Genomic DNA, 23,169 nt, shown 5'->3' on the forward strand with positions numbered 1-23,169 from the left:
CCCTGTGCATTCCCCAGATGAATCCGCTGTGAGCCAGGCCTGTGCCCTGCATGTCCTCTCCTTTGTCGGGCTTTGTCTCTCTTGGTCTCCACCAGAGTTCTGTGGAGTTAGTCTCAGCACCCTTCTCTTCCTCCGTCTCGATGAAACTGATGCCGGGAAAGTGGTCCCCAAGGAAAAGAGTGACAGGCTTGGGATTCGCAGCAAAGAAAGGACTCTCTCTCTTTTATCAAGGGATCGCTCAAACATAGTGTTTTACCCTGTTGAGGTTTGAATTCTGAATGTGACATGTCTTGTAGCATGAAAGGGTCCAAGAATTGCACATAGTTTTTATTTATTTATTTATTTTTAAAATTATTTATTTATTTGGCCACGCTGGGTCTTAGTTGTGGCATGTGGGATCTAGTTCCCTGACCAAGGAGGGATTGAACTCAGACCCCCTGCACTGGGAGCACAGGGTCTTAGCCATGGGACCACCAGGGAAGTCCCTGCATTCAGTTTTTAAATCAAGTTCTTAGGAATGTTCAAATCAAGCAAATTTGGGGCAGATGTGTTAAGTACCTGCTTTGGTTCCTGCCTGCATGACATCAGCAAAATGAAAAAGAAATAATGGTAGATTTTTGTTAGTAATTCAAGACAGCAGTGAGAGCACATGTAGAATAAAGAAGGGAGTGTTTGGAGTTAAAGTCATGTCTGACAGCACGTGGCCGATGCTGGGAAGAGGAGTGGGGCGACCTTTATCAAGTAATTGCTGCATACCAGGTGCCCTGTGTGTGCTTTAAGCTCACTTACCTGTTCTCAAGATGGGTAAATATATCATCATACCCATTTCAAGATGAGAAAATTGAGGTTCTTCTCAGAATGCAGCTGATATGTGGAGGGCAGACTCTGACCTCGGTCTGTCTGTCAGGTCCACACTGCTCCCTTTGAGAATGCCTTCCTACACGGTGTGAAAATAAGACCCAAGCACTGAATTAAACGAGCACTTACAAACATGCGATGTGCACCGCCCCCATGGATATGTATATAACTTCTGTTTATTAAAGAGTTCAGGAAAAAACAAAGAGGGGAACAGTCACCAGCAATTGGGCAACAATCAGTCCTTGAACATCAGTTTTACAAATTCTCTTTTCTATCAGATTATAGTCCATACATTTCAGAGATGGCTTTAGGAGAGAAGGAAGAGAAGCTCTTGCCTTCACAACTATACTTCAAAAGGGCAGTGATGCACATCTGCAGACTGATGGAAGCATGTGTTCTAAAGTGGGTGGTGGGAGGGCTCAGTGGCGCAGAGGTGGGTCAAGTATACATTTGGAAAGAAACCCAGATATACATTTCAGAGCAAGGAGAATCATGGTAAACAGAGGTAAACTCTGCGGCTCAGACTCATGTCTACTTGTGAAAAGAAAGGGAACAGAAGGGGGGCCAAGGCTTCCCTAGTAGCTCAGCTGGCAAAGAATCCACCTGCAATGCAGGAGACTCCGGTTAGATTCCTGGGTCGGGAAGATCCTCTGGAGAAGGGATAGGCTACTCACTCCAGTTTTTTTGGGTTTCCCTGGTGGCTCAACTGGTAAAGAATCTGCCCGCAATGCGGGAGACCTGGGTTTGATCCCTGGGTTGGGAAGATTCCCTGGAGAAGGGAACAGCTACCAAATTAATGGACTTCCCTGGTAGCTCAGCTGGTAAAGAATCCTCCTGTAATGCAGGAGACCTGGGTTTGATCTCTGGGTTGGGAAGAGCTGTTGGAGAAGGGATAGGTTTCCCACTCCAGTATTCTTAGGCTTCCCTGGTGGCTCAGCTGACAAAGAATCCGCCTGCAATGCAAGAGACTCCGATTAGATTCCTGGGTTGGAAAAATCCCCTGCAGAAGAGAATGGTGAATGGCTACCCACTCCAGTATTCTGGCCTGGAGAATTCCATAGACTGTATAGTCCATGGGGTTGCAAAGAGTCGGACACGACTGAGTGATTTTCAGAGCATTCATTCAGGAGGATGAGTAGTACTGAGCCCTCTTCTTCTTTATTAAAACTGATATGGTGAGAATTCTGTGAGATAAAAAGTGAGGCTTCCTGTTCTCTGCCCACACATAGCGGGGGTTCATGGTACCAGCCTCACTGATAGGTAATATTTAGGTCATTTGATTCTTCAAATTATAATGCTAAACTTGCTAGGAAAAAAGAGACAAGGCTCCTGAAAGAGATATTAGGGCACCTCTCCTCCTGCCCCTCTTTGCTTGTGTGAGAGATAGGAGAGGCCAGCTTCAGGAAAGAATCCAAGGTCATCCAAAATATTCTCTGATAGCAATGGGCTTGGCATGGGATGTTCTCTGATTCCAGGAATGGAGGATGTCCCTGGGCCAATGAGAATCTTCAGCCAAATTTTAAGTTAGCCCTGGGAGGGGGTGGTGAATCCTGCTTATTATAACATTATACCCTCTATCAGACAGTCTTCAGTAAGAAGGGACTTCTAGTCCCAGGGAGCTGGCAGAGTGGCCTTGTCGGGTTGAGAATAATTTGGGCACAGAAGTCCCGAGAGATGTGGCTGGGGTTGTGGAGATAAGTAACCTGCTTCTCACCCTCGCCTCTGGGGGTCCCAGGATGGCCCTCTGCCTGTGGACCCAGCCCCTTTCTCCAGAGGAGGAGGAGACTCTCCCGCACCCTGGGAGGGCACAGATGGCCAAGGTTTCAGCCCTTCCCCACCTCTGGGCCCACCTTCCAGGTAGATGCCCGTCTGTATTTGCATCCTCATTGGAATCACTGTTTGAAATTGACTCTGTGCTTCCTAGGAACTAGCCAGCTGTGGATGGAGTAAGAAGGAGAAACATAGTCTCGCCCCCAACGTCGTGGCCTTTACCCGGAGGTTTAACCAGGTAAGAACATCCCATGCACATGCGCATGCAGATAGTAATCTGTTGTCCCCCGTAGGCTGGGAGCCCCTCCAGGCTTCACTCCCAGGCGCTGGCCCGAGTCCAGACCCCTCTTCCTGAACCCCCTACCTTCATCCGTGCTTGTGCTATCACAGTCCTTTTTCACACAACAGATGGAATTGAACACATCTTGTCTGTATCTAAATCATTTCAGTGGCTTCCAGTTCCACTGAAGCTGAGGTTCTCTGAGCACCTTAATGTGCTCTGCAAGGTCCTGCACGAGGGTCTGGCTTCTGTCCCCTCCTCCGACCTCATCTCATGCCTCCCCTCTACTCTGTGGGCTTCGGCCTTCCTGGCCTCCCCCCTCTTTCCTGCTGCATCACGTCTCAGTCCCATGAGGCCCCCATTTGTGCTGTTCTCCCTGTTCAGCTCCTAACTTGATCTCAGCCAGAATGTCACCCTCTCCAGGAGTCTTCCATGAATCCCAGCCGGTGTAAGGGCTCCCCGTCACATGTGCCCTCATTGCTTCTCTGGGTCTCCGTGTGGCCCTTTCCCCGTCTGGCCGAACTTTGTGTAGCTCTTCAGTCTCCATCTTCCTTGCCAGTCTGTGGGCTCCCTGAGGGCAGGAACTGTGTTTGTCTTGTTCATCTCTGCTTCCCCTACCACCTTACCCAGTGTCAGCTGTATTCAGTAAGTATGTGTAGCGTGTAAGAATGAGGTGCTCAATAAATGCTCCTCAAATTGAATTTCTCTGAGTTCCTGATGACCTGGTCACTGGCCCCACCCATGCTACTACTACAGACCAGCGAGGCTCACTCAGAAGCTTTGCTCCAGGTAAGAAGCTGCATCCCCACCTAAAGGAATGTTATCAGAGACTTGGACCAGTCGAGCCAGGGGGTTGGGGGCGCGGGCTTCTGATTGCTCAGACAGACCTGCCAGAACATGATCTTCGGTAGAAAGTACCCTGCAAGACCCCCTTGAATAGACCAAACCTCCAAATGGGACTGTTGACAGCCTTTCCTCTTTGTTCTGTTTTTCTGGTTTCAAATGAGGACAGTGGCCTAGAGGTTGCACAGCCTACGTGACTGGAGCCTGGAGTGTTGGGCCTGGGATCCCTTTGGGCCTTCCCTCCAGCTGGGCCATCCCTCTCGGAAATGCCGGGTGCTATGCATCACCATTATTCAGCCTCTCCAGCCTCAGCTGGCTACCACCCCGAGCACAGCGGGAGCCCTCAGAGAGGCACCAGCTTGTAGTCAGCTGATCAGGGCTGGAGTTCACGTTACCGTTGTTTTATGAGATACAGTAGGAACTACAGAAGGCCTAGCTGCATCTGCGGTAGGGACTGTACATCGTTTGTTTTGAAAAGAGAAATTCTGAAGCCTTTTGTGTTTTTGTGTGTGTTTTTTTTTTTTACTCTTTATTTTCAAAATCTTTTCCTTTTCAACTGAGCTTAGTCTTTTAAAAACAACCAGATGTGTACACACTATCAGGGGATTCATAGTTTCCTTAGCAAAACTATTTGGAAGCCAGCCGAGTCCCACCTCTGATCAGCCACAGTGCTCCCGGAGGAGGGCCACTGGGGGCTCTGATGTAATCTGCTTTGCACGCGGAGGCCAGGTCAGCTTGGCAAAGGGCAGTGCGGCTTGTTCTGCAAACAGTTGTTTCGTGTCCAGCTCGGACCAAGCGGGTGAAGCAAGCCAGAAGTAAAGCTGCCTTTTCCCAAACAGGATGCTCTGAGAGATGGTCTTACTGCCGGCCTGTGAGCCGCTTAGAGAGCAGTTCCTAGACGTAGCCCTGGTACCAGCTCTGGCTTGAAAACTGGCCCATGGCCAGGCTGTCAGCCACCAGAGCTGCTTTCCCTGAGATGAACTGATTGGTATCCATCCCCTCCTGGCCAACTTTCATATGTGTCAACCAAGCTGCTCATCAGACTCCAGCTAAAGGCAAGCAGGTCACTTACCTCTCTGAGCCTGTTTGCTTATCTGCAAATGAAAATCATAGTAGTACTCACTTTGCACAGTTGTTTCAAACATTAAATGAGATGATCTAGGTAGAGCTCTTAGCACAGTGTCTGTGTCTAGTAGGCATTCAAGCATTTTTTGGCCAGGGCGGGGAAAAAGAAAGATTAGCTGATTGGAAGGAGGTTGCTGGGGAATCTGAGGCTCCCTGTGGCCAAATCAGAGCCAGTGCTCTGGTCAGCCCCGGAGGACGTGGCTGCTCCTCCATGGGGCCTGCGTCCCTTAGCATTTGTTTATGGAATGGCTGGGACGGAAGAGCTGGGCTGAGTTCCCTAGGGGTCTGTTATGGGCCAGGCCTGTGTCTTGGCCCCAGGGAGTTTATCGTAAAGCCAGAAGTTCTCAACCCTTTTTGAATCATGGGGTTTTGTTTTTTGTTGAGAATCTGATGTATCACCAATGAACCTGCCCTTAGATAAATAGGCACATGTATACATTTGCATTTAAGTGAGTGCATTTAAGTTAAGTGACTGGATTTTCTGCTGGCCTCCCACAGCCCCCGAGTTTTTGCATGAATACCTTAGAGGACAGCAGGCTGAGAAGCTGTGGTTGTGTGGAATCCAACAAACTGGAGTGTGCATCTTAGCTGTATGACCTGTTACCTGTATGATCTTGACATGTGTTTCAGCCTCTGACCTTCCTCATTTATGAAATAGGAAGAATCATTTCAAGTGGTTTTTGAAGATCAGATGAGAATCATGGATGTAAAAGGTTTAGCTCAGCACCTGACACACAGTAAACAAATCAAATTAGCTTTAAAACAGGTGGTACCATCATGGGCGGAGAAGGCAATGGCACCCCACTCCAGTACTCTTGCCTGGAAAATCCCACAGACGGAGGAGCCTGGTAGGCTGCAGTCCATGAGGTCACGAAGCGTCGGACACGACTAAGCGACTTCACTTTGACTTTTCACTTTCATGCATTGGAGAAGGACAGGGCAACCCACTCCAGTGTTCTTGCCTGGAGAATCCCAGGGACAGGGGAGCCTGGTGGGCTGCCGTCTGTGGGGTCACACAGAGTCGGACACGACTGAAGCGACTTAGCAGCAGCAGCAGCATCATGGGAGCTACAAGCTGAAAGGAAGGTTAGTTTTGGGCCCAAGTGCTGGTGGTAGGGTGGGGATTGTGTCCTGAAGATGAAGAATTTGGAAGAAATGGACAGGGAATTGGGAGAACTTGGTTCCAGTCTAGTCTCTGCTGCTAACCTGTTCTAAGGCCTGGACAAGTCCAAGTGTGGGTCATAAGATCCTTACATATTAGTAGGGACTGGACAGGGCAGAGGTTCTCAACGCTTTGCCCGGGAGGGTGGCTTTCACTCTACTCAGGACTGATATATACACATAGTTTCTAATGACGGAAACCCCTACTGGCTCACGGAACAAATCCAGGGAGAGGTTAGACTTAACGTATTTCCAGGGGGCCTCAGGCCGTACTGCCGTCTCCACCTGGGGGTCCCGCTTTCCTCTGCGCCGGCTCCCCACAAGCAGCCTCCTCCTCTCTGGTTCCCGGCAGCTCCCTGTGAGGGCAACTCCCGCAGCAAAGACCTGCCCCTCTTCCACTCCACGTCCTGGACTGGAGACTCCGGGTTGATGGCCGTGGTTTGGATCCTCTGCTGTGCACCCTGACCTCATGGCCCTGACAGGAAACAGGAGGCCCTGGCTGGCCAAGTCTCAGAAGCAGGCCTTCCGGTGGAGGCAGGGAGTGAGACTGGAGGACCGGCAGTTCCTCCAGGAAAGTCGGTGCTCGGGCAGGAAGTGGCTGAGAGTGATGGCAGGGCCCCCACAGACCCTCTTCCCTCTTGCACTCTTCCATCCTGCTCGGAGCTTTCCTGCTGATACCCCATCACTCTTCTAACTGCCCGCTTCCCCCCTGCCCCCAACTCCCGTCATTAGCCTAACCCCTGAATGTTCCCACTCCTCCTTGGCTTTAATCAAGACTCTTAAAAAAAATGTTTATTGAACACTTCGGCTCAACTCACCTGAGTTAGACACTGTACTGAGCATTTAACCTGCATTTGATTCTGTTTTCACAAAGCCCACTGAGGCTGATATTTTAAACCCATTTTATGAATGAGAAAGCTGAGGTTCTGGAAAGTGAAATAACTTGCTCAAAGTCACATAGCTGGTGAGTTTCTCTGTTGAAAGGCCTCCCCTATTTTTCTGAACATGACTCCAGTAGATCCCCCTGGTTCTTCCAGACCTCATTTATCACAGAGCTGGGAGGCAGTGTTAGCATTTTCCCTTCCAAAAGCTACTTCCAAACAATTGTTCTTTCCTCATTGTATAAACCCACTTTCATTTGAGGCTCATTGCTTCTAGTTACATTCATTTATTTATTTAATAGGTATTGACTGAGCATGTCCCAGGCTCTGTCTTTGGTCCAGGGTGGTCAATAGTAAACTAGATGTAGCCCTTGCTCACAGTCTAGCTGAGGAGACAGAAGTAATGGAGGGGCTGACAGTCCAGGAGAATCAGCATTAGGATGGGAAAACCAGAGGAGAGGTGTGGGCAGTAGGAAGGGAGGCCAGGAGACTGGATTGGAGTCTGTCCCATTCATCCAGGTGAAGAATAGAGATGTGAAGTGGCCGGACTCAACAGAATATTGAGACCAAGTGGTAGCTCTTGGTGATTGATGAGACGTGGAGGGAGATGACAGGGAGGTGCAAGGAGGGCCCCTTTGGTCCTTGGCAGCATCTCTCTCTGAGATAGTAAGCACAGAGGAGGAGCAGCTGTGAGGGAGGAGATGCGAAGGGTTTGGATGTGTGAGTTCAGCTGTGCAGCAGGTATCAGATGTTTGCGTCTGGGAGTCAGGGGAAAGATTCAGCATGGAGATGCAGGTATTGAATCAGCCGCATCCGAAGCACAGGAGTGGATGGGATCACCCTGGGAGCAAGAGAAGTCCCTGTGAGAGTGGGAAGGGCAGAGGAGAGGGGGCTGAGAACGAGCAGCCCGGGGATGAGAAGATCCCCCAGAAAAAGTGGTGTTTGGAAATCAGGGTCTCAAGGATATGGGGATGCTACAGAATGGGTCAGTTAAAAGGACTGGAAAGAAAGTCTTAGCAGCACGGCGGTGGTGAGCTCAGCAGGAGCTGTTTTGTGGGGATGTGAAATAGAAGCTGGGCTGTAGCAGGCTGAGCCGTAGGAGGTGTGAGGGAATGGAGAGAGCAGATGTAGGCGATGCTCCCAACGAGAAAGATGAGGAGTGGCTGCAGGGACTGAAGACGTTCAGGGAGGTAGTAATAGTCCTTTTTTCTTTTCAGCGGAAAGAGCTTTGGGGATGTTCTTATTTTGAATGAAGGGAGCCAGTAGGCCAGGAAAAATTAAAGATGAGAAGAGAGCAGGTATACGTAATGAAGTGAAGTTCCAGCAGAGGTGGGAGAGGCCGGGACCTGGGCACTCTGCGTTGTAAAAGGCGAGTCTGCAGAAAGGAAAGATACAGACACAGGTCTGCTTGTAGGTGTGGTGCGAGGAGGTTCGTGGCTCCTCTTTCCTTATGGAATTGGAGGTGAAGCTGGGGACACAGCAGGGAAGCTTGAGGGAGCTGGGGAAAGCTTGAAAAAACCACCCAGGGAAAAGAGAAAACTGACCCTGGAAATATAGAAAGACTCATGGGTAGAGCCAGTGGACCAGATGAAATAGAGATTGTGGCTTTTAAAGTGACCCCAGGGCATGAGGGTGGATGGTTTTATTCTAGTTGCACTTGGCAGCCAAAAGAAAGGGGCACAGGAAGGTAAGTGGTTGGATCCATCCACAATTAGCAAAGCAGATTCTTTTTGAAGGACCCCAGGGCAAGGGACTGAAGTGACAAATGATAGAGGATCTGTCTGCTTTTAAGAAGGGAAGGGTTTCCAGGGACTCCAGAGTCTGGCGAGAGGGAAGGGTGGGCACAGGGCTGGGGGTGGACTCAAGGAGAAAGTAAGGACTAGAAGGGTTAAAGGTTATGGCCCAAGACTGGAACTTCAGGTCTCTGATGCAGGGCAGTCCTTGGTAATTAGGAGAAGGAGGTGACCGGAGTGGTGGGTGGTAATAGCTGCCGAAATGATAACGTGACCTTGAGGCCATGGTCTCAAGGCGATGGTCTTAGGTGATATTGAAGTTGCCCAAAGAATAAGGCAGGATTTGCTATGGAGAGGAAGGTGGTGGTCCAGATGCTGATCTACCTGCTATCTCTAAAGCTTCACTTTTCCAGACTCTGAAAAAAAAGGGGACGCATATATATGTAGCCTTTTCAGACTGTCTTTTCACTTAGCCACATGCATTTAAGATTCATTCATGTATTTTTATAGCTTGATGGCTTTTTTTTTTTTAAGTAAGTACTATTCAGTGTTTGGATTTACCAGTTTGTCTATCCATTCATCTATTAAAGGACTTCCAGTTTTTGATAATTATGAATAAAACTGCTATAAACAGTTGCATGTTGTTTTTTTTGGTGTGTGGACATAAGACTTCAGATAAACTGGGTGAATACCTAGGAGTAGTTACTGGATCCTGTCTGTGCCATTTTGCATTCCCATCAGCAATGAAGGGAAGCTTGTGTTGCGTCATATTCTTGCCAGTAATTGGTATTGTCGTTTTTTAAGAAATTTAAATTAAAAGTTTAAACTAGAATGGCTCAGTTCTAATAGGTGTGTGATAATCCCACTTTACTATGCTTTATCCAACCACTCCTAGACAGTTATGCCTGGACCTCGGTGCCCCATGTGAAGACTGGGATGTCACAGTGATCAGAGGGTCGGAGGGTGAGGGGAAAGAAAGCATGTTATACAAGGATCAGAGGAAGGATCTAGGAATGTGAAGACTTGGAGAGGAGGTAATTAAGGTTTTCAAGTAATTGAGGGGTTCTTATGGGGAAACGGACTGAATAGAACCTATGGGGCCTAATCAGTAAGTGCAGGGAGCAGGGGATAGAAGTGGGTAGGCGGTTGCTTTCTCCTGATACAGGGTGGTTCCCTGCCCATGGAGGCTCAGGCAGAGACCAGACAGTGTTTTATTGCAGCGCCAGAAATCTAGTGGTGGGAGCAGGGAGAGGCTGGGACCTCTGCTTTCCCATCTTACTCCAGGTTTCTAAGGAAACCATGAGTGGGCTTATTGAGAAATTTGGAGCAAAAGTCACTTTCTTGTAAGAAAAGATAGCATTCTAAAACCTGGATTTTTCTTTACTTTATGCTTTGATTGTTTTCATTTGTGGTTGATTAGCTAAAGCTCTTTGTGTTCATAACTGTTCTGCTTTATTCACTTCTAATACTGCTGTGAAAATTCCCCGAGGATATCTTAGTCCCCAGTGCCTTAACTCCAGTGCTAGCTCTACCACCAAAACAGTAATCGTGATCGTAATAGCTTATGTGTTTTACAAGCTTACTAGCACCGTGACCAAGAGGCATTTATTCCATGTGTGCATGGACTGATTCAGCAGTTGAAAATGAATTAATGTAATCCACTGCATTAACAGGCTAAAGAAGAAAAAGCATAACATCTTATCAGTTGACCCAAAAAAAAGCATTTGACAAAATTCAGCATGCATTCATACTACAAAGAAACTCTCAGCAAATTAGAAATAGAGGGGCAACTTCCTCAACTTGATAAAACACATCTACGGAAAACCCTGCAGCTGACATCATACTTAACGTTAAGACGCTCGATGCTTTCCCTTTAAGATTGGACGTGCTCTTTCACCATTGCCATTTAACATCGAACTGGAAGTCCTTGCTAGTGCAGTAAGACAAGGGAATAAAAAGATACTCAGACTGAAAAGGAAGAACTAAAACTGCCTTTATTCAAAGATGACATGATTAGGCCTTCCCTGGAGGTCCGGTGGTAAAGCCCACCTCGCAACGCAGGGTACGTAGTCAGGGCACTAAAATCCCACATGCCTTGGAGCACCTGAGCCCACATGCTGCAACTGCTGAGCCCTTGCACCACAGTGGACGATCTGTGCTGGAAGTAAGACCCCACGCAACCAAAATAGGTAAATAAAAATATTTTTAAAAGGATGACATGATTGTGCAGAAAATCCCAAAGACATCTATTTTTAAAACTTCTGGAACCATAAGTGAGTATACCAAGGATTCAGGGCACAGAATCAATATAAAAACGTCTCTGTGTACCAGCAATGAGGAATTGGAATTTGAAATTAAAAAATAACACCACCATTTACAGTAGTGTGTGCACACACACACACAAGGAATACTTAGGTATGACTCTAACAAAGTACGTACAGGTTCTATATGTGAAAAACTATAAAACCCTAATGAAGTCAAAGTAGATTGAAATAGATATTCTGTCTTCATATATTAGAAGACACGTTATTAAGACTTCAGCTTGTTCCGTAGACTTGTTCCATTTTCTTGATCTGTAGACTCAATTCAACTCCAGTCAAAATCCCAGCAAGCTGGGCTTCCCTGGTGACTCAGTGCTTAAGAATCCACCTGCCAACACAGGAGACACAGGTTGGATCCTTGATCTGGGAAGATCCCACAGGCCACGGAGCAGTTAAGCCCGTGAGCTACAGCTATTGAGCCTGCATGCCTTAGAGATGGTGCTCTGCAATGAGAGAGGCCCCCACAAAAAGAAGCCCACGCACTGCAACTAGAGAGTAGCCCCTGCTTGCCACAACTGGAGAAAAGCCCGAGCGGCACCAAAGACCCAGCACAGCCAGCAGTAAATAAATAAATAAACTTATTTTCTTTAAATCCCAGCAAGCTATTTCATGTGCTGTGTGCCGTGCTCAGGTGCTCAGTCATGTCCAACACTCTGTGACCCCATGGACTGTAGCCCGCCAGGCTTCTCTGTCCACAGTATTCTCCAGGCAAAAATCCTGGAGTGGGTTGTCATGCCCTCCTCCAGGGGATCTTCCCAACCCAGTGATTGAACCCCCGTCTCCTGAGACTATTTAGTAAATACCAACAAGCTGATTCTAAAGGTTATATGGAAAGGCTAAAGCCTTAGAATAACCAGAAAAAGAACAAAGCTGGAGGACTCACTCTGCTTGATTTCAGGACTGATTGTAAAGCTATAGTAATTGAGACAGTATGGTACTGGCAAAAGAATAGATACCTAGGTCGATAGAATAGAGAGCCCAGAACTAGACCCAGACAAATATAGGCAACTGACCTTTGACAAATGCATGAGGGCAGTTAGTGGAGAAAGGGTAATTTCTTGAACAAATAGTACTGCAACGGTTGGAAGTACTTTTGTGTGTTTGAAAAAATGAACCTGCAAGACTTTAGGCCTTCCGTAAAAATGAAATAAAAATTGACCATAGACCTAAATGTAAGACACAGAACTATAAAACTTAGGAGAAAACATAGGAGAAAATCTACATGACTGTTGGTGATGAGTTATTAGATATAACATCAAAGCTCAGTCCATGAAAGAAAAGAATTGGTAAGCTGGGCTTTATTAAAATTAAAATCTTATATTTTGCAAAAGACACAGTTAGGAGAATTAAAAGACAAAGCACAGCCTGGGGAAAATATTCATGAAACACACATCTAATAAGAGTTGAATCCAAACTATATTCTTAAAACTCAACAATAACAAAGCAAGCCAATTTAAAAAAGGGCGAAAGATCTGAATAAATACTTTACCAAAGAAGATATACCAAAGGCATATACACATATGAAAAGATGCTCAGCGTTATTTGCCATTGGGAAAATGCAAAACACTACAACCTTTTAGAATGCCTAAAATACAAAAAGAAAAAAATCCTCCAAGCCAAAAAAACAAAAAACAAAAACCTACACCAAACCTGGCAATACCAATTCTTGGCAAGTATTTGGAGCAATATACACTCGCATTTGCTGCTGGTGGGAATGAAAAAATGGTACAGCCCAGAAATCACATTCTTCGATATTTATCCCGTTTATTTGGAATCTTAAGTCTACCTGTACACATACACGCAGATACACACAGTTGTTTATAGCAGCTTTGTTTGTAATGGTCAGACACTGAAAGTAACTAAGATGTCCCTCAGTAGGTTAAAGCATAGACAGATTGGTAAATTCATACAATGGAATAAATAGTATTCATTCAAAAAAAAAAGGAAAGAAATCACTCTCAAGTCATAGAAAGTCATGGAGGAATCTTAAATACATATTACAAGGTGAAAGAAGCCAGCCTGGGGAATTCCCTGGAGGTCCAGTGGTTAGGACTTTGTGCTTTCGTTGCCAAGGGCACAGGAACTAACATCTTGCAAGTAGCCCGATGTGGCCAAAAAAAGAAAGAAAAATAGTCTAAGAAAGCAACATAAATGTGATTACCTACCCCATTTTTTAAAAAAAAAGTTCGGGAAAATGTTGAAAAAAATTCTGCAAAAGGTAAAACTGTAGAGATGGTAAGCAGATCTGTGTTTGCCAGAGGCGTGAGCAGGGGAGAGGGTTGAGTAAGTGAAGAGCAGGGGGATTTTTAGGGTGGAAACTGCTCTGTACGATGCCATGTGTTGGGTACACGCTGCTGTGCATTTGTGGAGACACATAGAACTTGACAGCACTAACAGTAAACCTCAGTGTACGCAGATTTTAGAAAACTCCTTGTGGAGATTGAGGGGTCCTAGGATGGAATGTAGGTACCCACTCCAGTGTTCTTGCCTGGAGAATCCCAGGGACGGGGGAGCCTGGTGGGCTGCCGCCTATGGGGTCGCACAGAGTTGGACACGACTGAAGCGATGCAGCAGCAGCAGCAGCAGGATGGAATGTAGAACATAGCGCATGAGCCTCACTGGATTATAAATGTATGAAACAACCACGCTGAGAAGGGTGAGGGGAGAAGGTGAAATCCTAAGAAACTCTGGAATTGAAGGGAGCCTGAGAGACTAAAAATGAAAGGACCTGTATGTAGTCTTACACTCTAGTAAAGGTGTTTCCCAAATGGGGATGGGCAACAATTCTGAAGCCATTATGCGTGGACACTGGAACTGAACAGTTAAGGAATTGGGTGGCAGATGGCGGGAACCCGGTTTCTCCCACCTGCTGGAGTGGGAAGTTACAGGCAAACAGGAGGAGAAGGCTAGAATGATCCATATGGTGATGGATTAGAGTTGGAGACATTAGTGTGTGCTCATTTAGTTTAGTATAGATACAGATGGTTAGATATAGAAATGTTTATAGGCATGTGTATATACAAGAGTTAGTACGTGCACAGGCACACACACACACACACACACACACACACACACACACACCTCCTTGCTCTGCCATCTGAGAGGACCTAGTAACAGTGATATCTCAGTAGCTCAAGCGTATATGCTCCCAGATTTTGGTTTCTAATTCCATTATCTAATAAAAGGAGCCAAGGCTCCTTGGAGAAATGGCTGGTTTCAGACTGGGACAAGAAATGTACAGGATGAACCTGTAGCATTTTTTAAAGTTAATTAATTAGTTAGTTAATTAATTTTGGCTGTGTTGGGTCTTTGTTGCTGTGCTCTGGCTTTCTTTAGTTGCCATGAGCGGGGACTGTTTTCTAATTGTGGTGCACAGGCTTGTTGCCCCGCAGCACGTGGGATCTTCCCAGACCCCATGTCCCCTGCATTGGCAGGCGGATTCCTCACCACTGGACCACCAGGAAAGTCCCGTAACATCTTGTAGTTGCAGAGAGTAAAAAAGTGCTCAAACCAACCAACCAGTGCTGAGGGCATGTCAAAGCCAGCTGTCAGTAGCTGAAGCTGCAATGGCTTTGAGTATGAAATAAATAACATAGTTATAAAATAAATAACATAGTATCATAACCCAAAAGTATAAAATAAGTATTCATGAGTCCCTTTAAACAAATGATGGAATAAATAAATGGAGGTGGCTAGACAAACCTCCTATGCAGAAGAATTCCAAATAATCCTTGTAGATAAACTGTCTCTTTCCTTCCATGACAACTTCCTTCCAAAGTGTGAGGTGATGGTGTTCCTTATGCAACCTACTCCCTGTTGGTGGGCCTGTCCCTTTGCTTTATAAACAGTGCTTCGGAGAACTGGAATGCACATATCCCTTTACATTTCTGTATTTTTGTAAGATAAATATTCTAGGGAGATTATAACTTTAACGGCTTGAGAGACATGTTCAAGTTGTTCTTCAAAATGTCCCTTTAAGTTTTATAACCTCCCTCCCAAACAGCGTGTAAGAGCACCAGTTTCTCCACACTCTTGGCACACTGTATGACTCACAAAGGGGTGATGCATTCACTTTGGTATAAGAGACCTTTTACTAACCAAGAGTTAGAGGACGGGTGTCCCGATAGAAAGGTGGCTGGAGGACCAGAGCACATAGCTCACAGGCAGATAGTACAAATGGCTGATAAATGTTTGCAACAAAAAGCTGAGAAAAAAACTGCAAGAAAAAAAAAATGTTAACTGAGCAATCATGAAAGAAATGCAGAATACGGGCAATAAGATGTTAGTTTGTCCATTATGTTAGTAAAGAAAAAAAAAGAACCGTAATAACTGATCTTGGCTCGTGTAAGGGAACACAATTCTGCTTCAACTTTGATGGATCAACAAAATAAACCTTGTGGAGGCCAAGTTTTTTTAATACATACTTCTGAAAAAAGGTACACATATTTTAATTCACCCCACCTTGAAAGAATTTATCCTCAGATCTTCATTAAAAATGTATAAAGATATATGTATAATTATATATATATATATATGTATGTGTGTGTGTGTGTCTGTCTATCACAGCAAAAGAATTCGAAATAAGCTACCCAGCAGTACGAGGTTCCTTAGAGATGAGACATCCCTGAGATGAATCACTTGGCAGCTACTAAAAAAAGAGTCAATATTCTTTTTCTTCATTTATTTTGCATTTTTAAAAATGTGATGTCCTTATTTATCTTTGGCTGTGCTGGGTCTTCCTTGCTGTGCCCAGGCTCTCTCAGGTTGCAGCGAGCAGGCTTCTCATCGTGATGGCTTCTCTTGTGGAGCACAGGCCTAGGGCACGCTGTCTTGGCAGTTGTGGTGCCCGGGCTTAGTTGCCAATGGCATGTGGTATCTTCCCAGACCAGGGATCGAACCTGTGTCCTCTGCATTGGCAGGTGAATTCTTAACCACTGGACCACCAGGAAAGTCCTTGATAGTCTTATTTGCTTATAAACACCCTTGTGATAGTATGATTAATATATACCAGTTTAATTGAAAAAGAGAAACTGGTTCTATGACTAGAAGGACATATGTTCTAAGACTAGACAAACATATGTTCTGAGACATGACAGGACACATATCACAGTGTTTATAACAGGGGGTCTGTATGTGAGAATGATCTTGCAAATGGCTTCTGTCTTTTGTGCTTATCTCTGTTCCTTTGTTTTCTGCATTAAGCTTCTCTTAAATTTTGTAGTTAAAAACAGAATTATAACAGTTTAAAACTATGCTGATTCTCCCTTTGAAATGCCCTTCTCTTTCACTTCTTCCCTCCATCTCCTGCAGCATGGCCCTAGCTCGAACCTGCCATCTCTCATTTAGACCCTCATATCAGTTTCCTGATGGGGGTCCCTGCCCCTACAAAAGGGTCTAGGCTGTCATCCCTGTGCTCAGAAGCCTCTGGAACTCTGCCCATGCAGCACAGTGTCCCCTTGTTGCTCCTGACCCTGGCAGTCTGGCCCTCGCTTCCCTTCCCTTCTAGCTTCAGCTTCCCTCCTACCCACCCCCACCCCTACCCCCCAACCCCCCACCATGGGGCACCTACAACACCAGTCCTGTTGGCCCACTCAGCTCTCCCTGGTCTCCTTACCTGCCGAAGGTCTGCCCATCTCTCAAGGTCGACCTCCTCTAGGAAGCTGCCTTCTGTCATTGCCTTCCGCACACTCCAGTTCACTTGGTCTGAACGTCTTAATGGCCACAGCCACCAGCTGCCTTTTAACACAGTGACTTCTGGAGGATCCTGCCTCCTCCGGTATCCTCTGTGTCAGGCAAGGCAGACAGGTCTGGGACTCACAGTGCCTGGAGCACATAGTAAGGGCTTTGTGAAAGTCTGCTGAACTGAGCTGATCCAGAGTTGCCCCTGCACACCATGTGCTGCAGATCAGAGCCAGCTCTGCCATATTCTGTAATTAAATATGTGTAATTTTTTGGCACATAAGCATCTATTAAATTCTACATATAAACGATCATACTTGAGATTTATGTGGCATAAAAGTATGCATGTATTAAAATATAAGGTTTATGGGCATATCATTTAGTATCAAGAAAATCTTTCTTCCTTAACCGGCTAGTAAACATTTGAGTCTGAACTTAATTTTAGGCCGTTCCTTGGAAAAAATGATTCTATGGAAACCCAGGCATGTCCTGGGGGCAACCACAGATGATTACGGAGAGAAAACTTTTCTATAATATTCCTGCTTAATATAAGAAACCGAATTCTGATTCTTGGTTAATCCTTTCTTGTTTTCTCACTGAAAAGTTAACAGTATTTCAGTAAAGAGAAGGCATGTGGTCGCAGTAGTAAACACTCCTTGTTAACTCTGGAGTATTCCTATTTGATTCTTTGTACAGTGTAGAGGTTTTAGACGCCTAGTTTTCATTCCACGCATCCCCTGCACTCTGTCCATCTCTCCTTTCTTTGCGGTGCTGTTGTTGCTCTCTTGGGCATCCAGGTTTCACAAAAAAACTGTTCTTATAGTCGTGAAACGTAAACAGGAAGACAAACCACTGCCCAGTGTTTCTTGGCACGAAAGGCCTCCTGTTTCATTGAGTCAACTAGACACTGGTGGATGACTTTCTTTTTCCCACCAGAGGATTCAGGGCCTCGGGGATGGTCAAATGTGAATGATATTCTGAAGCAAAAGTACCAGTATATCCTTTTGGCATATGCTGTCTGCAGAAAAATGTGTCCTTTAAACTGCATTGCTTTACGGAACTTTGAGAGATGCTTTTGTATCACATAAATAATTAGGCAAACCTCTTCTGGAAAATTAAATTGGTTACAATTGTTCGTATACAGCTGAGTCCTTCTTGCCTTGGGTCTGGCTGGGAATGTGGATCTCATGGATGGTACTGCCAGCATGCATATCCCTTTGTCTGCCATTTGTCCATTCATCCATCCAACCATCCATCCATCCATCCATCCACCCATCCATTGTTCCTCCTGAGCAAGAATCCTGTCTGTTTCATCTCAAAATTCCCTTCACCCCCTTCAGGGAGACCCATGTGTCATGCAGGCCCAGGAGGTCCCCTGGACAAGGATGGACATACTTTCTGCTCTCGGCATCGCTGTGTGTGTTGGAGAGCTGGTGCTGACAACAACGACGCCCCCCCCCACCGGCCCCTGCAGGGTTGGGTGTCATAGAGAGACCCTGAACCTCCTCAGCCCTAGGGTGTGTTCTCCCCACCTCCTGGAAGTCCCACAGAAGTGGTAGGCAGGGCAACTTGGGTGGCCTGTCATTTAACAACGTTTTTGGTGTGTGTGTGTGTGTGTCTGTGTTTGACTCTCCAGGTCAGTTTTTGGGTTGTACGAGAAATTCTAACAGCACAGACTTTAAAAATAAGGGCAGAAATCCTGAGCCATTTTGTGAAAATAGCCAAGGTAAGCTGTTTTGTTATTACTTCTTTCCTTCCTGTCCTATCTCTTTTTGTCTCAGAAATGTGTTTCCTTGGTACTTCGGGAGCTAGTTCGCTCTGGACCTGCGGGGCAGGGTTCAGACCAGCGGCAGTGACCTGACTTCCCCAGGCAGAGACAGCTGCAGGACCAGCCTGACCGCCTGCGTGGCCTCCCAGCCCCTGTGTGCGCACAGGCAGGTGCCCTCTGCCCTGTGATTTTGGCAGCCAACCACCCTTTATAAGCTGGCCTTTCACAGACTGTCCCCGTGACACCAAGGGCTACCCCTGGGATCTGTTCCCCTCCTATTCATATCCAGGCAGTGCTGGTGGCTCTCAGCATCAGTGGTTGTGATACCATCACATCCTGCACAATTTGTCCCCAGTCAGCAGAACTCACCGCACCCCATCCTGCGCTCAAGGCCTGGCCTGATGACCTCTCTGCCCCACTCCCACCTCCCGACCCTGCTCAGATGGGATCAGTCCTGGCCAGTGTCTGGGCACCAGGCTCACGTCTCCACCCCACATTTCCCCTCCTCTTCCTTCATCTCTGCCAGCCCAGGATGCGATCCCATGGGCCTTCCTGGACCACACTCATCACTTAACACGGTCCTGCCAGCTCCTCCCAGTCCACCACCCCTGACCACAGGGCTTGCCTGCCTCAGCAGAGCATCATTCTGTGTGGCTCACTGCCTGCTTCCTGTGTGTGCTACTGTCTTCCCAGGTGGGTGCTAGGCCAGCTCACTTATATGCAGCCCCTCTCTGGCCAGGCCCCATAGAGGCTGCTGTACAGAAATAATTGCATTTGACACTCACATTATTATCATCCCATTTCCAGAGGAGGAAGGGGAGGCTTAGAGAGGTGGGTGTCCATGCCGAGGCCCCTCAGAGTCAGTCGGAGCATGTCTGTTCTTCACAGCAAGGTTAAGTGCGTCCGGCTGTAAGTATGCAGGGGCACAGACACTTTTATGTCCTGAAGTACCTGGAACCGCGCTGGGCTTAGTGGTACTTGTTGCTGTCGATGAGTTCTTGCTGGGCCACGAGAGAAAGTGGGACGGAGTTCCAGCCCACCTGGTGCTTTCAGTTTGGAAGTTTACAGTCCCCACCTGAGGAGCCCGCAACGATTCCTCCTTAAGCTCTGCCATTTCCCGATGGCGGACCATCGTGCTGACGCTGTGTGCCCCGGGTGTGTCTGGTGTGAGCCTCTCCTTTCTCTGGGCCTTGGTTTTCCATCTATACAATGAAAGGAGTGGATTAGATAATCTCCCAGAGGACCTTCAGCTCTGAAAGGAATCCTGTGACAAGCACAGCAATTCAGATACAAAGGATGAAAAGCTCCCTCAGAGGATCTATTATTACCCACAGGAAGCAGTTAGGGAGTGTTACAGATGTGTGAAATGCAGCAGTCACTAGTGTGGTAAGGGAGAAATCCCTGGGTAGGAACAGCTGTGAGAACCAGGCATAGTCCTCCTCACGTATTTGCTCATTTACTAGGTCCTGCTCTGTGCTGTCCTAGGCCCGAGGGCTGTGATGGTAGAGCCCACTTCACCCCTGATGAGAATCCGCTCTCATCTGCCCCTCTCTCACCCGGGACCGTGTGTTCCCTGAGAGCAGGGGTGAAGTGGGAGCTAACATCACAGCCCTCGGGCCTAGGACAGCACAGAGCAGGACCTAGTAAATGAGCAAATATGTGAGGAGGACTATGCCTGGTCCTCACAGCTCTTCCTACCCAGGGATTTCTCCCTTATAGGTGTGTCCTTTGGCAAGTTCTGCTTGACCAGAACCTGGCATCAGGAACAGCATACAGTGCAGTGTGGGCTGCCCGTTCTCCGTCAGGAAGACTTGGCCCCAACCCCTACCCCTTCCTCGTCACTTGTCGTGGGTGCTTCCAAGCCCTGGTGCCGCTCCCTCTAGTATGTCTTTCCTGACCATGCTCCCAAGTCTAGGAGGTAGAAATCCCCATCTGTGTGTTCCCAGGGCGCTGAGGAGATGTACAGGCTGCTGTGGGAACACAGGTTGGGGGTTCTGGTCAAGCAGGTTACATGCACAGCCCATGCAGCAGAGGCTCCTCGTTTTAATCTGAAGACGTGGAGGCTCAGAAGGCCTAGGTAACTTGCCAAAGGACACACCTGTAGTGGGAACTGGAGTTGGCCCCAGACTTCTCGGTCCCATGGAGCCAGCCGGCTACACAGCCTTCACTGACTCCCGAGAGTGAGAAGCGGAACCCAGGTCCTGATCGCAGGTTTTTCCCCAGCGTAGAACCAAGAGCAGAGCAATTACATTTTTCTGCGCTTACCCTCACTCTCGTGGTGAGGAACTTGTCTGAGATGGTATTAAATCCAAATGTTCTCACTCATTTGGGGTCTGACTCAGGGGAGCATGGTCCGTGTCTGGGAAGCCGGAGCTGCGTGTTCCCAGATTGATAGCCTCTCTCCTCAGCCTCCCTCATGCCGGGTGTGAAGGTGATCACAGAAGACCCACGTTGATATTGTTGGCACAGCGGGGGTTCCAGTTTACAGAAGCCTGCTGAGACAGTTGAGATTCATCTAAAAAAGGAGCAGAAAGGACACTATCAAACTTCATCCAGGCCACGTTTCTGTCCAGCAGCCAGACTAGTCAGCTTATGCAATTTGGCACATGTTTCAGATGCACACTCACCTTTTGACAATTTGAAAGAAAAAGAGCATATGGTTCCTATGAACTTCCTAGAACTATATTTTCTACATGAGATATTTTTAAGTGTAATTGAATTTCATAAATATGACAGCATTTGGTAACACTTCAGCATGTTTTTGTTCTGTTGTTTATAGCAGCAGAAAAATCAATTCCATATCTTTTTTTTTCCCCCCAGAAACTTCTAGAACTCAACAACCTTCATTCTCTCATGTCTGTGGTGTCAGCATTGCAGAGCGCACCCATCTTCAGGCTGACGAAAACCTGGGCTGTAAGTTAATCTCCCTAAGACTGTTCCTTCCGTCTGGGCTGTCATTTCTTGGGTGAGGTTCTCCATTCCTGAGGCCCAGAAGCCTTTCTCGGTCTGCTGTTTGCCACCAACACAGGATGACTGTGGGTTAATTGTGTCCTGTGGCCACACTCTCCCCTTCAATGACCTTGACCCAGTTCTGGGACAGGGAAGCTGTGAGGATGCTGGTGTGGCTGGGGTCAGAAGGGCCCCTAGAGTGGCCCCTCCTGGACCTGACAGCATCACATATGACGGTGGGGTCAGTGGCGTGATGTTTGCTCCCCTGGCCCCAAACTGCCCTGGGGAAGTCCTCCGGGCTGATGGTTTGCAATTGCCCCAGGGCTGCTGACTGTACATCTCAAGAGTTTCTCTGGAGAAACCTGTGACCTTCATGTAGGGAAAAATGATTTTTTTTTTTCCTGAAGGCCATGGATAATTTCAGCTCAGAGGTGGAGTCTGATCGTTATATAATTGAGTCTGTAGGAAAGTTTTTCTGCTGTAAAAATACTTTAAAAATATCTCAGGCCTCTTTATCCTCCCGAGCTTGGCACCATGCCTGACGGGGGGGAAGTCATGGCTCTCCACCTCTCATTAGCATTCACCTCCTGGCCCACCTGGTCCAGGGTCTCACCTCCTAGTCCGGGGTCTCACCTTCTAGTCCGGGGCCTCAACTCCTGGTCTGGGTCTCTCACGGCCACACAGCCCCAGCCTTTCAAGACCTATTTATGTCCCACAGAACTGAAGGAAAGTGTATGGAACCATCAGCTGTGCCTCTGTAGCTCATTTCCGAACTTCTCTCTGCCAGCCTGCGGGGCTGGGCTCTGTTTCAGACTTGGCTGGTTCAGGGGCCTGTAAAATACTTAGGGATTATGTTGTAGGTGATCAGAAGTGAGCCTTGTTTCTTTAAATTGCAATTTTCCATAGATGAAGCCACAGCAAAGTGGAACGAGAGGTGTTAGCCCGGAATCAGAAAACCAGGTCTGTGTTCAGGCACCATCTGTGCAGAGTGATTCTGTGGGTCTCGTCTCCTTGTGTCTACTCAGAGAGCTTGGCCTGAATCTGTGGTGTTCCATCAGTGCTTCGGGGAGCCCAGGGGCTCCTTGGAGCTGCCTCAGGGCCAGCAGGGCCTGGGGCAGAGGCGGGAGGGAGTCCAGCAGGCCGCCTGGGCACGATTCCTGCCAGAGCGGCTCGGCTATATCAGTTTTACGTCTTGGGCTTCTGGGTGAACTTGAGTTGAGCAATGGCTTTGGAGGTCAGAAGCAAGTTTGGAAGCCACTGGTCTCTGTGGTTGCTGCCAGCCCTGTGATTTCCCCGAGTGCATCTGAGCCCTGAGACTTTTTTCAAAAGTTGCTTGGAGATTCTTTCTCAAATGAATTTTCCATCATTTAGGTGCTGCTATTGTTTCTTGGACTCCTGGGAGCTATGTGTGGGCCCCGAAGAAGGAATGATGATTCTCACGGTGCACAGAGCTCACTGTCAGTAACACAGGGACTCTTGGTGGCCCCTGTAAGTGGCACAGTCAGTGAGAGCAGCAGGGGGTCAGCGCACGAGGGACCAGGGTGGCTCCGGCACAGAGATGCCACCCAGTCATGAATGGGCAGGGCCCGTCCATGGAGCTTTGACCAGCGTTCTCCCCAGATGCCGTGCCCAGCCCTGGATGGTGGCAGCGTCAGGCCAGAGCAGCCCCCAGGACCGCTCCCTGTGGCTCCACAGAGCCCTGCGCCACGGTGGCCAGTCATCACGGCTGTGTATGAAAACAAATCTCCCACAGCTCCCCAGGGAGCCAGGAATGAAATATCCACCCAGGACCCATTCGAAA

General features: G+C 47.5%; 1 protein-coding gene and 1 long non-coding RNA gene across 15 annotated transcripts in view; one reads left to right on the forward strand and one right to left on the reverse strand.

The window, feature by feature from the left end:
• The window catches only part of RALGPS1 (Ral GEF with PH domain and SH3 binding motif 1), a 302,633-nt gene that overhangs the window by 100,633 nt on the left and 178,831 nt on the right, over positions 1-23,169 (forward strand). For all 14 annotated transcript variants that reach the window (XM_024999173.2, XM_024999164.2, XM_059891505.1 and 11 more), the window contains 3 exons: positions 2,783-2,866; positions 18,288-18,377; positions 21,240-21,332. In XM_024999173.2, coding sequence (XP_024854941.1) covers positions 2,783-2,866; positions 18,288-18,377; positions 21,240-21,332 — 267 coding nt within the window. The remainder of the gene's footprint in view (positions 1-2,782; positions 2,867-18,287; positions 18,378-21,239; positions 21,333-23,169) is intronic.
• On the reverse strand, positions 12,444-21,241 carry LOC132346503 (uncharacterized). Its single transcript, XR_009496328.1, has 2 exons — positions 20,685-21,241; positions 12,444-19,621 (listed from the first exon to the last, which is right to left on the reverse strand). It is a non-coding gene; the product is annotated as an uncharacterized lncRNA (long non-coding RNA).

The sequence above is a fragment of the Bos taurus genome, chromosome 11 (assembly GCF_002263795.3).
Source record: "Bos taurus isolate L1 Dominette 01449 registration number 42190680 breed Hereford chromosome 11, ARS-UCD2.0, whole genome shotgun sequence".
Lineage (NCBI taxonomy): Eukaryota > Metazoa > Chordata > Mammalia > Artiodactyla > Bovidae > Bos > Bos taurus.